Source organism: Vigna unguiculata, chromosome 6 (genome assembly GCF_037176805.1).
Source record: "Vigna unguiculata cultivar grain cowpea cultivar isolate G323 ecotype 2 chromosome 6, ASM3717680v1, whole genome shotgun sequence".
In the NCBI taxonomy this organism is placed as follows: Eukaryota; Viridiplantae; Streptophyta; class Magnoliopsida; order Fabales; family Fabaceae; genus Vigna; species Vigna unguiculata.
Genome location: NC_140797.1, coordinates 36,162,233 through 36,175,626, shown reverse-complemented (window position 1 = coordinate 36,175,626; position 13,394 = coordinate 36,162,233). Strand labels below are relative to the sequence as shown.

The following is a 13,394-nucleotide window of genomic DNA, read 5'->3' as shown; positions in this document are numbered from 1 at the left end:
TTAGTGACTGTAATTTTACCTGATTTTGAATAACAGAATCCTGTAATATGTATTCATTTGATGAGTAAAGAGATAACCAGTTATCTTGTTGTAAAACTTACCAAAATTCATTTCATTTTTGGTATTTACAAAAAATAAAAGAATTATCACACAACACTTACAATGGTATGGCGTGTGTATTAACTGAATATAAAGATATGTCATTTACAGTTGTATAGTGAAACAATATTGAAGTTGAAGAGCATAACTTGCCTTCAATATGGTAATTTTGAACAATGTAGTCCATTCGGGGCAATATTACATTTTGCCAATAAATTGAAATGAGAAGAATGGATAATTGGTTCTAAGGACATAGTTAAAGTATAGTAAAAGAAAGAAACTCTTCTTCAATTCATTTCAGTCCATTAGTTTGTATCTTTTTTCTTGGACACCCGTCACTCCCATTTGTATCTCAATTATGGTATGAAGAGGAACCTGGAAATCACAAATCTCACGTTAGATATCTTCTCCATTTTCATCATCACTCACCAACTGACATGATGAACACCACCAAAATTTGTAAACAAAAAGTAAATACAAGTGTAAGAAAGTAAGCCAGTATTCATTCCATTAATTAACCAGAATCTGTAGTTTATGCTTTCTAAATTCTTCTTCGGTTTAATACTTGAGATTGTAAGTAGACTTTAAGTCTTATCATGTTAAAAAGTGAACTTTAAGTCTAACTCAATCTTACAAAATCGACTTGTAAAATGACATTTGCACCTACTTATTTAAATTGACATTATTTATAAGACTTCCAACCGAAATGATCGACTCTCCTCCGGACATTTTGTATAAAGAAAACTTAGATGCAATATATGCCATTGTTCTCCAATCAAATTTGAAGTTTCACTTCCACAATACACACATGATAGATAATTTCATTAAATATTTCAAGTATTACCAAGATTAAACTCCAAATCTGATTGGAGAACAGTAATAACATCAAGACTGATGATACTGTGTTCAGGTTTTCTCATTTTCTTATCAAGAATTGTGAGGCCTTATTCGTTGTTCTTTAAATATTTGCATCCAAGACAATTAGACCAAAGCATCATTGGACTCCATGTTTCATATGCAAGAATCTGGTAAAACATATATGACAGAAGTTCAGCTAACCTCAATATGCGGAATTTCATTCAAAGGCCTGTCAGCAAAATATGCATATAGTGCCCTCAAAACTGCCTGCAATGAAAAGAGTATGGGAAAACCTCACTGATTAGAACAAGACAACCATAGAATAAGACAATCCTAAGCTTAATGTCTTACGTACAACCAACCTGGTGAGATACCACAACAACTGGTGCTCGTTGTCGCTCAAGCTCTATAATTACAGGTTCTAACCTGTATTATTAGTAAAACTGGAGTAATTTGTATCAAGAAAGTTTAAGCAAGGAGCTAAATAATGTTCATAACATAAAATGAACCTTTGAATAACATCCAAGTAAGACTCGCCACGAGGATAACGATACCTAAGCTTGTCCATCTTGCGAGACCTGAAATATGAAAAAGAAGAGGGGTGGGATATAACCGTGACTTGATTATCTTCTAACCCCAAAACCAAAAAGAAGTTTCTCATAGTGCTTATTTGATATCTGATATATTTAGCTGCATTCACTTGCAAAGAAGAAAGAAAGTCCAAGTTTGCAACGTACTCATATTCCTCTGGCATGTTTTTCTTGATTTCAGCGTATGTCATACCATCACACACCCCTGCATTTATCTCATCAAGTGCACGCCATTGTATCTAACATATAGATAGTAGGTCATACTGTGTAAATTTGTGAACTTATTTCTTGTGAAATATAAAAAACATTGCAGTACACAACAATAAGCTTGAGATTGACACTTTACCTTGGGAAACCCAACAATTGGACTTGCTGTTAGAATTGTTCGTTGTAGTGTACTAGTCCATATCTAGACAACCAGTTACAAAAATCATAAACCATCCATCACTTTAACACTCGCTTATATTTATAGATGCTGTTTAGCAGATTCGCATAGATGATGTATAATCCTTGAACACAGTTCAACAAAAATGCTATATGCAGATTTAGCAGACAAGGACTTAGCCATATAAGCTTGAATTTCAAGGAAAATTTAAGATTGAATCTATACAGTAGATAAAGCTTACAGAAGCAGCCCGTTCTGATTTGAGACGCTTTCCAACAAACTTGGCAAGTTTCTTTGAATAAAGTTCCCCAGCCTCACTGTAACAACAAATTGCAGAGCTCTAGGAATTCAGCCAAATATTAAAAATGATTCTAAGAAATGCCAGATATCACATAAAAAAGAGAGCACTGAGCCAACATTCAAACATGAGAAATATTTTACCATTTCAAACTTGTATGGAAGTCCTTGAATTTATTATCTAACAACCCTTTGCTTCCCTCAGAAACCAATGTGACATTATACTAGAAGTCAACAAGCCTTATTTCTACAATTGAAAGGGGTGAGGGGGAGATTGAAGAAAAAGAAAACAGGGAAATCTTAAATGTATTTGTTAATCAAAACAGTGGTCAGGTTGTTCTTGTACTGATTTATATTCATCTCTCTTCCTTTTCTACATCTAATATCACCCTCAATTTTAAATTTACATTGAATAGCAACTTAAAGACCAAAACTAAGAAAATACCTTATTGCAGTATCTCCTCCAATTCTGCCTCTCACATTATCCTGACTTTCCCCATGTCGAGTAAGTAATATTGGGCGAGGAGTAAGATGCGTATTTACCTGCCTCACATAAATTGAGGTTCATAAAAATGTATGAAAATTAAATAGAAGAAAAGTTCTGGTTATTCATAAGAAATTACCATTGATACAGAGTCTATGCATTATTTTGTAGATACTAGTTTTATAAAATATATAACTTTTCCAACTATCATTAATCTTCTATACAAACCATTTTCATTTCATAACTATGACACCAAGACAAGCATGTCCTTTTAAGTCAAATTTTGACTGAGCAGTGCAATATCCTCAGTAACATTTGCCACGGATAATGACATGTATTTATGATTGAATATAAATAGCTCAGTTCCTTGCGTATTTCATGTTCCATAAAGTTAACATGAGTCAACTTTGACATTATATTAGCTACCTATTAATTATTGTAAACCTCTCTTGTGTAAGCATACAATAGAATGGTTCAACTCGATAATATTTTACCCATAATTATTGTCCACAGTCTACAAGACACTATGGTCTTTCAGATAGAGTAGAAGATTCCTCAGGATTTGAATTCAGCTAAAAAAACTTTGCATTTGAGGACTTTTAATGAAAGTATCATAAAAATGTTCTCTTGATTTTTAGAAGATTTTGTTCTTGCATATGACCTATAAATAAAGTACAACCCTGGCCACTAAAAAAAAGCATTGTACCCTACAAGAACACTGACTTTTCACAAGAGCAATTGTGAAAGCTCAATTATGCATTTAATCACATGAGTCAACCAAATTCTTTAAATCACATAATGTGGGTTAATTTTAAGAAACTTTGTACCTTCAAAGGATCAAATTCATTCAGCCAATATTGGGCAAGGTAAGTATATTAATCAACTTAATTGTTTATTTTGTTTGTGCATGTATGCAAATATTTGACAGTAATTTTGGTATTTAACTACATTTAACAAAGCTTACCAAGAAAAAGACAATTCGTCCAGGAAGGTAACCACTGATATTGTTCACCTAGACCAAAAGACAGAAGTTATTAACAATTAACAAATTAAAACCACACTTGAAACTACTAAATTGGTAGAGCAAAACTCAAGGACATGCACACAGGTTGTACACCATAACACTTTCATACGATAGCAATACTCCTTTCAAATACTAATTCTTCACAGCACAGACACATCTTGAAATTTGTGCTTTCAGTCTACCATGGAATAAACAAAGAAGACAAAGAGAAATAAAAAATGCTATAATGATTTAAAGTTATGTGTGAAACTAAGCCATTTCAATTTCCAAGATACTGTAATTAAGATGTCACTGCAACTACAATTTACACCTAGTTTCTATTAGAGTCTGGTAAAATTACTAACATGACCTAATTCACTAATTGAAGAGAGCCGGTTTCCAAACCAGTTATGTCCAATTGTAGATGGAACACCATGAAGGAAAGGGAAAGAACACATTCAATATGCTGCTGAACTACACATTTTTTAACATTTTTGCATCTTCTACTATTATCAACACTTATGCCAATCCCATCACAGATTTCTTGTATGATATTACTTCCTTCTATCGCCTTCAACTATCAAATAACAGCTACTATACGGACAATAAACTTTTAAATACAATCTCTGACTAGCCAACTTAACAATCAACTACGTAAGAGGATTATGTTCAATGAAACAATGGAATAAACATTGAGCTTACTTGTATTTGTCCACCATGTCCACTGACCATATCAATCATTTTTATGTAAGATCCTTCATTTACAGGTTCATATGCCTGGTGCATGGAATCAACATTATTTAAGGAAAAAGCTTTAGCTTGAACAGTCATTAAAAGAACATGGTATGATATACACATACCTTTTCATAATTGGCAAGACGATTTTTAAAGTCTTGCAATCCAGCCTGAAAGTCTGGCCTGCATAAGAAAGTTAATTGCATATGTATCCATATAGCCATCAAAATATCACTGGTTTTAAATGAACATTATTACTCTTCTGCATAATCAGGACTTTGCTGAATTTTCAGACGGATATTCCTTTCAATTATATTTACATCATTGCATATTGTTTCAAGGAAGATTATCTACAATGAAAACACAGCTATGATCAGAACAGTTCAAAATTAAATATATTATTCATATCGTATGCTTATTTCAGTTCCATCTTTGACTACCTTGCATCTTCCTTTAGCCAATTTCATCAGCATATCTCTTCGTTCCTTGCTACTGTTTGTAGCATCAAATATCCCAACCTAAATCAAGATTAAAACTTAAAAAAGAATAATAATAATAACTCATTAAAATAACAAAAATGAACTTACCTGGCCGCCTTCTTGCATCCAAGAGAACATATCTTCAAATGCCAGTGCTGCTACCTAATGGCACGTGATATATTAAAACTATGTACACAGAGAAAGGGTCAACGTGGTGTCAACTTTATGAGAAACATTATAAATCAAATATTTGAAGTAACACTATATTGAAAGTTAACACGGTCTAAAATGTTGTTGCCTGATAGTATGAATTTTTCTTTTGTTTAATTTATTCTAGATTACTTTATATTTACAGACTCGGTAAAATAAATCAGACAACAGCATTAGCATTTTTTGCAGAGTAACACTGTTTTAACAAGGGAACACAAACAAAATACGAAGTTTCCCGTCCTTTTTGAGGCATTGTACAATGCTGTACTTAGTAATCATGTAGTGTATTCGAACAAGATATATATTACTTTTATTCAAGAAACAGTGTCATGGATGATTCAGGAAACAAAGACAGTCAATTTGGTTTCCGAGGAAGACCCAATAACAAAAGTTAGTCAAATGAACAAGATTCAAGAAATAATATAGTCCCATGGAAAGGTTCAACAAAATATAGCAGCAAATTCATCATAGAATACTAAATAATTAGTAATAATAAACAATTCTGGCCTAGCATGCAAACTATAGGTTTTATTAGGCCAGTTATCATAGACCTGCAGCTAATCTACTAATATTTTATAACAAATAGATAAAAACTACCTCATTGCGTGCCTCCATGCCTTCAGGATTATCAGCTCGAAAGAAATCAGCAGACTGCATAGAAGAATGACATGATTAAGATAGTCCAAGGATATCTGAGGCCAGTGGTGCAACATTTTAATTTCCAGAACATATCATTTAGAAAGGGAATCACGTTAGGAGACCCACATTGATTAGGATGAGCTATAATCAATAGAATAGTATCTTATTCTATTGCCTCATTATGTGGAAACTTTTCAACTACAACACATTATATTTGAACCATCGATGATGATAGGATTATAAAATTCATTCTTGGAGTGTTAACTCACTATAACAAATTCTTTAACTGTTTAGAATATTTTATTTTCAACCTTCCATCTTCTGTACGAATTTCATTATACAAAAAGTCAAGTTCAGCACAAGGAAACTGTAACAATATACTAGGTCCACATTTCAATCCCAGAGGGATTTCATTTGAAAGGGTGTGTTATAAAAACCTTTTTTTTTTGTCTCCCACAGCTTAATAGGTAAGCTTTTAGGTCAAGTGACTTGAGTCCCACAAGAGATTCTTGTATGAGGTTTATAGTGCCTTGAGCTCTCCAACTACAATGACTAGCTTATATGGTGCAATTCTACTAAGGTTCTTATGAAATGGTATAAGAACTTTCTACCACACTTTCTTCACCGTATACTTTCTGCATTACCATGAACCAGATATTCATATGACGATCAGTATCACGCATCAGTATATAGTACTACATGCAATGAGGGATACAAATAAAAGCGAAAAATACAGCAACAACTATATAAGTGAGACAACATTTTCCTGCAATCATGATAACTTTTGTGCTATTCAATATATGTAGCTATGCAGATAATCATTAAATGAGAAGGAAAAAATTATTTCACAGATAAACATTACCTGATTAACTCCATGCTTAAGGCGACGATACTGTGACATCAAAAAACAAGTGTTAATCTCTAAAGTTCATACATGACAACTAATGTATTTCCAGTTTATTACTAGGTCAAAGTATATTGATCAAATAAATGAATGGTGTTAAGAATGTAAACAACCTTCCCAACATTGAAGTGTTTTGTATTATGACCTAACCAACGAAGATATCTTGTAAGTTTAGCTGCTGTGAAAGTTTTACCTCGGGCGGGCAGACCCACCTACATAAAAGTAATTTCTAAATTCAAGCTTTTGGCATATGTTCTAAAGTAACATACAACTAGAACTCCACATTGCACAATAAAAAACAGTGACCTAGAATTACTAAAACTATGGATATTCATGAGAAATTAGTGCAGCAGAGTAATGAAGAATTCAAGAAAAACTTTGATATAAAACAAAGAAATATTATTCAGATTGCTCCTAAACATTTACAAGTCAAATGCTTAAATAGAATGCATAATGAAAAGGATAATGGGGAAAATAAATTATAAAGGGAAGGTAAACAAGATAGAAACTACTATAAGGAACTATACAAGATAGAAATAATCATAGGAAACTAACTATCTCGTAACATAAATAGAAACCAGGAAACAAATCGTCCCATGAAAAAAGAGAAACTAATTACCAAGAGTTGAATATGTAACTAAATACTCATCATGCCAGAATAATACCAGGATAATTGCCAAATGTCTATCTTCCTTGGGACCCATCATCTGATCAGCAACAGCTGCAGCAGCAACAGCTCCAGCAGCGGCTGGCATTGAATTCTATCAATAAAAAGGCAAAGGAGCCGAAACGATTATTTGTGAACAACCTCACAACATGATAAGTTACTTGACATGCAATAAATTTGAACAATAAACAAGAAATGGAAATCATTTATACAAACCTTAGTATCAGCAGAGAAAATATTTGAACTAGAAGATTTTACAAGTCTAGGAGATCCAACACCTCTATCAACAAAAAGTCCTCTTTGACTCTCTTGCTTTTGCAGAGGCGAAACTGTTCCAACTGACTTGGATTCAACCATTCCAGAACTTTGAAACGTCTTAGATGAATCAGGAACGATAACCTCCATCTCCTGATTGGAACATCAGCATAACCTATTAGATGTAATGAATTACGTGTTGGCAGGAGCAAGAGTCAACGTAAATGTCATAATTACGTAAACAAGAAGATGATTCTTCTATATAATTAGGAATATCTAAACTATATATATGTGTATTATCTATATACATATATATATATATATATATATATTATTAGGAACATTTTTATTTATTTCCATTTTATATCTTTATTATTTGAGGATATCAAATCACCTCTATATATTGTATTAATTCCTTTTATGTGTAACATAAATAAAGAACCCATGTTATCTCATAAACACACTCTTTCAACTTAAATGTTTCTCTCTTCCCTAGAGTTTAACAGTAACCAGTAGCTTACTTCATTGTGTATTTCCTCTAAGATTTGAAGTTATTTCTTACTTATAAGGATAAAAAGGTATGTGTGTGTACATATATATATATATATATATATATATATGGAGAGAGAGAGAGAGTCATTAACACTCTATAGAGCTGATCATCTGCCTGCTAGCCATAGATGTCGACAAACAGAAGAGATTTCATTTTCAAACTTAAAAGAATTAGTCTTACAGAAATACAGTTACATATTCACTACAAATACAGAACAAAGGTTCATGAGAAAGAACCAAATTTGCAAATTATTATAATGTCAAGCATCTATCTGATAATCAAATTTAAGGAGCACAGAACGTATGTTCAATCTTGAACCAATTAAATTCTTGTGTACATCCAATTGCATTGCATTACAAAAAAAGAGTGAAGATTCATGGTCAAAAAAATGAAGAGGTTGAAAATAAGCACTTAAAACTTGTTAAAGGGATAACAATGAATGGACTGATTAAAGTTTTTTATTTGTCGATTATCCTCAAAAGAGTAAGCTGTAAAAACTAGAAGTCCATTTAGAAAGTATAACATAACCAAAAAGAATGCAGTTTTGAAAGAAAAACCTTGATGGGATATGAATTGCTGCCAGACCCACTAACCAGTGACCTTGGATTCTCTGTCAAGTTAGCTGCATATACATGGGCTGTATCTGCAGAAGTTGCTGGAGTTGGGACAACATAATGCTCAAGATCAAGTTCCAAACCCACAGAAGAACCATTCTGGACAAAGAAAATAAAGTAAGCCTAATTCACTTGAAGCTTGACAATAAACATTGCACGTAGAATCCCCTTCAGACTTGAAAAATACTACAAACAAAATTGCAATTAAAGAAATCTCCTTATTACATTACATCACATATAGAACAAACAAAGGAAAAATGAACTGGAATATAAAATTGACCAATATTTTGGCACTATTTGAAAAACATTGTTTAGAAAAAGGTGAGGTTTTAAGTGCGAGACATCCCACATGTGCGTACTATCTCAAACCTCAGAACAAGGTTAACATTATGTGGAACAGTGGATTACAAAGTAAAATGAAGGTGCCAAGAAGGATTTTTCTTTTTTCATCTTACCTCACCACCTGTTTGAGGTGCTGAATTTATGCTGATATCAGGAATCCATCTCACAGATGAAGGACGGAAATTATCCTGATAAGCCCTCCAACTAGCAGCAAGATCAAATGGAGAAACCCTGTCTGCTTTGACAAACACTTGATACTCAAGAACCTCACCGCTATCAAGCCTAAACAGTGCAAGCCTGGCATCCTCTTGCAATGCTCCCCCCACAAGCAGGTGGCTTGGACCCTCCTCAACAAAGCAAGGTGCATTGCTGTCCTTAGGCTTCAACAGGAATTTGAAATCCAAGGTTTCTGAAACCCACATATAATTCAAAATTCTAAAGATCCCTTCGATTTCAGTAATGTCACAATCATGCACAACACAATTTCCATAACCTAACTCCTTTCATTCCACAGAATAGCTAGGACACCTTAATACTGGATTCCTTCTTATGGTAAAGGCAACAAAGCCATTGCTAAGAGTCACATTATGCTCTCTTTTTTCTTCCCTATAACCTCTGAATCTTAAGACACTATGTACTATTTTATTAAACATATTTCTTTTAAGTGAATGAGATAAGGAAAAGAAAGAGACAAAGGTTTAATTACATTTTTAAATTTTAGTCCACATAATATACTCATTTTTTTGTTACCTTTTATTTTTTACTTTAAAATAGTCTTTATATTCATTTTTTTGCATTAGTCTTTGTTGCTTCCTAGTTGCCAATAATGGTGAGGTGACTACATGGCATCTCATTGCACACACACAATTTTTATTTTAATATTTTAAAAGATATGTTTGCAGTAGTTTTTCCACAAGTACTTGTATAAGAGAAAAATAAGAAAAAAGTAAAATAAAGTTCTCCATAAGTTAAAACTGGTTACATAAATTTAAAATAAAAATTCAGAGAAATTACATGACAGAGTTTGTAGAAATATACATAAGCTTAACTTATGGAGAAGTTCATTTCAATTTTTCCTCTTACTTTTCTCTCCTAAAAGTGCTTATGAAGAAGTTTGTTTAAACAAACCCTAAAGACACTTAAGTTTTTTAGTCCCTCACTGTCTAACTTTTCCCTTCTCCCTGCAATTTCCAGCACCTTCCTACATCCCAGATCCATGTACACAGACATATTCATAAAGAAAGAGACAAATTACTTTGATTGAAAAAAAAAAAAAAACTCAGAACTGCATATGTAACTCAAAGCAAACAAAGCAAGGAAAGGAAAAAAGCATTATCCTGATTATGTAGAACAACCAAGCTAAACTCTGAAACCCACACATAACTCAAAAACCAACACCCCTTTAATTTCACTATTGACATAATCAAGCACAACACACTTTCATAACCAAAATCAATTCATTTCCCAATATTGCTAAGACACCTTAATACCAGATTCCCTCCTCATGGTGATGGAAACAAAGTCAATGCTCAAAGCCAAACATTTTAACTGCAATCCTACCCAGTAATGGAAACATCCTTAATGGGCTATATTTGTTGGCCAATTTTACTCCAAGCTTCCATTACCTCCCTCACCAACAATGTTTCTGCCCTCTCTACTACCGTGCTATGACCCCCACTTCACCATCGTCACTACAAACACTTTATCATTATGTTCTCTCCCAAACAATGGCCTACCGTTACCTCTCACCACCAACCCCATTTATATGCCATATCCCCTCATGCTTACTCAACCCCTACCTCATCCACCTCCTTCCTACAATGTTAATACTACCATTTCCCCGTTTCACCACTACCCCCATGCATCCTTTCCCCTCCTCCTTCCTGATCAACAGTAACAACACATTTTCCTCATGACCACTGTCCCATTCAACCCTCTTCACACACACAACCTTCCTCCTTCACTCCACCCCCCAAAACTGCAACTAGTGACTTTTGGTGGCTCAGAACTTCTTGACACCTTATTTCATGCTGAAGAGTTTTTTTCCCTTTACCAGGTTCCTCTTAAACAACGCCTACATATGGCTTTCCTGTACATGAATGGCGATGCTCTCCGCTGGCTTAAACGGATGATCACAGTTCTAAGTTTACAACTTAAGATATTTTCACTAAATCTCTTTTAAAATCGTTTTGGCCCCTCCACCTACGTAAACTACCAAACTGAGCTCTTCAAGCTCTGCCAATACGGTTCAGTAACTGACTACCAAGCAGATTTTAAGAAAATTTGAAATCGTGGGATTTCCCATGAGGTCATACTAAATTGCTCTTTGTCAACTTCTACAAAATCTACTTAGAAGTATCAGATAACGTAATTGTGATTGGTTTATGGTATAAAATTGATTTTACTGATTGACCACTAAACTAAACTGAGACAGAAAGAAAAGACAGAGCAAAAGGTATTACCGTGATTAGGAGGGACAACAAAGCTAAGCTCCCACATTGACACCGATTCCCGCTCCATGAAAAGCTAACACCAAAAGCGACAAAAGAACGAGAAACAAGGAAAAATAAGACATACCCAGAAGAAGATGAATGGAAATGAGACGAGGGAAGGGACAAAAATTACAGCTTTGGAAGGATCCCAAGAGCCGACGAGAGGAAGAGAGCCATAAACGTGAGGAACAAGGTCCCCAGTGAGCTTGTGATTCTCCATCTTTAGAGAGACGTAGAGTTGGCCACCCGCATGGTCGAGCCTGTCACTCTCTTCCTTGCCCCCTTCCTCCTCGTCCTTCGATGTCCCCGTTCCCATATCTCTGCGAGAATTCTCCTTTGATGATTCTACAAAAGCAAAAAAAAGAAAAGAAAAGTGTGTTTGAAAGTTATTGTTGTGTGTGTGGATGGGAATGGATTAACCGATGTGTAGAAGAAAAGGGATGGGTATGTCTTGTGTTGGTTTTGGTGTGATATGGATAAAGAGGTTTGGGAATTGGAAAGTTGTTGTATGTGTTGCTCTTGGACCCTTTATACCTCTCTCTTTCTTGTGCTTTTTGGTTGTGCCACTATTTTGGTTATGTCTATGTGCATCACCGTATCACCTTTACACGTGTTACTTCATCAATCACCGAATGAATCTGAAACTGAACCAATTGCATCTTTCTTTGTACTTTCTCTTTTCGTATATGTTTACTATTTCCTCTTTAGGTCGCACCAAAACTAGTAAGTAGTTAGAACCGATTCTCTCAGAAAAAAAGAAAACTTTTCCTTGATTCTGATTCTCACTCATTCTCTGATGGAAAAGTAACTAGTTTATAGTTATTTTAGTCGGTTTTCATTTAAATTATATGAAATTAGAGATAAATGTAACTGCTGGAATATGGTGCAATAAGGAAAAATGATGGACACTAATAAAGTGTTTAAAATTATTTTATATCTGTTACTCCAAACAATTTAGAATTAATAGTGATAAGTTTTGTTATCATTTTTAGAGCTAAAACATCATTTCTTTTTTATGTGATTTTTGTCTTTTTGACTATTCTTTCCTTTTTGGCAATATTTTTATAATGTTTCTTTCTAGTGCTCGTGAATCTCTTTATTTTTACTTTTGCTAATGAAATATCAATCTAATTACTTTACAAACAAATATTCATTTCTTAAAAAGTAAAGTGTTTTTTTTTTTTTGTAATTTCTATATATTTTTAACTTTTATAGAAAGGTTTTTTAAGTATTTTTTTAATTATATTGACTTTTTTTTTAACAATATACTAGTGATAAGTTATATTATTGTTTTTTTTTTCATGTGTTTTAATATTACAATAGTGTAATGCACACTATCCGTATGGTACCAGTTTTTTATATTTTATTTTAAGTGTAGTTTTCAATCATGTACTCATTTTTTCTTTTAAATCATTAATTAAACAGAAAATGTCCTACTGTGTTATTTAAGAATATATAATGTAAAATATATCTTGATTTTAGTTTTTATATTATCTTTATATATATATATATATATATATATATATATATATTGTGGAGCAAGGATTATAAAACTAATTGATGGCGTAGAGGCAATTATCCATTATACTTATTCTTTTTAATTATGCATTTTACTCAATCATCATTTGTAGTATATATTTATAGTTTAGGAATCTCATTTTAAACTAAAAATATAGTAGTTGATATTATATTTTTTAGAACAAAGTTTTTCAATTAAATTTGATGAATCTTTCAAATTTCATTTATATTTACATAAATAAATTATTGACTCCAAGATATTACTGATAA

At 33.1% G+C, this 13,394-nt stretch overlaps 1 protein-coding gene across 1 annotated transcript; it reads right to left on the bottom strand.

Moving 5' to 3' along the window:
- Positions 1-157: 157 nt before the first annotated feature.
- On the bottom strand, positions 158-12,110 carry LOC114188864 (6-phosphofructo-2-kinase/fructose-2,6-bisphosphatase-like). Its single transcript, XM_028077522.2, has 23 exons — positions 11,740-12,110; positions 11,577-11,640; positions 9,228-9,523; positions 8,716-8,871; positions 7,567-7,758; positions 7,349-7,444; positions 6,797-6,895; positions 6,642-6,671; positions 5,738-5,791; positions 5,039-5,092; positions 4,892-4,969; positions 4,710-4,801; positions 4,577-4,634; positions 4,419-4,493; positions 3,678-3,725; positions 2,675-2,772; positions 2,174-2,249; positions 1,894-1,956; positions 1,695-1,786; positions 1,467-1,535; positions 1,320-1,383; positions 1,159-1,224; positions 158-474 (listed from the first exon to the last, which is right to left on the bottom strand). Exons 1-23 carry the CDS (start codon positions 11,920-11,922, stop codon positions 397-399), a joined length of 2,181 nt encoding a protein of 726 aa, XP_027933323.1. The 5' UTR covers positions 11,923-12,110; the 3' UTR covers positions 158-396.
- Between the last annotated feature and the right edge of the window lie 1,284 nt (positions 12,111-13,394).

Coding starts and splice junctions, on each gene's coding strand:
- LOC114188864 (XM_028077522.2), bottom strand. CDS start 11,922: ATGGGAACGGGGACATCGAAGGACGAGGAGGAAGGGGGCAAGGAAGAG. Junction 8,872..9,227: donor CACCTCAAACAGGTGGTGAG/GTAAGATGAAAA, acceptor TTCTTTGTCCAG/AATGGTTCTTCTGTGGGTTT. Junction 1,787..1,893: donor CAATTGTTGGGTTTCCCAAG/GTAAAGTGTCAA, acceptor TCTATATGTTAG/ATACAATGGCGTGCACTTGA.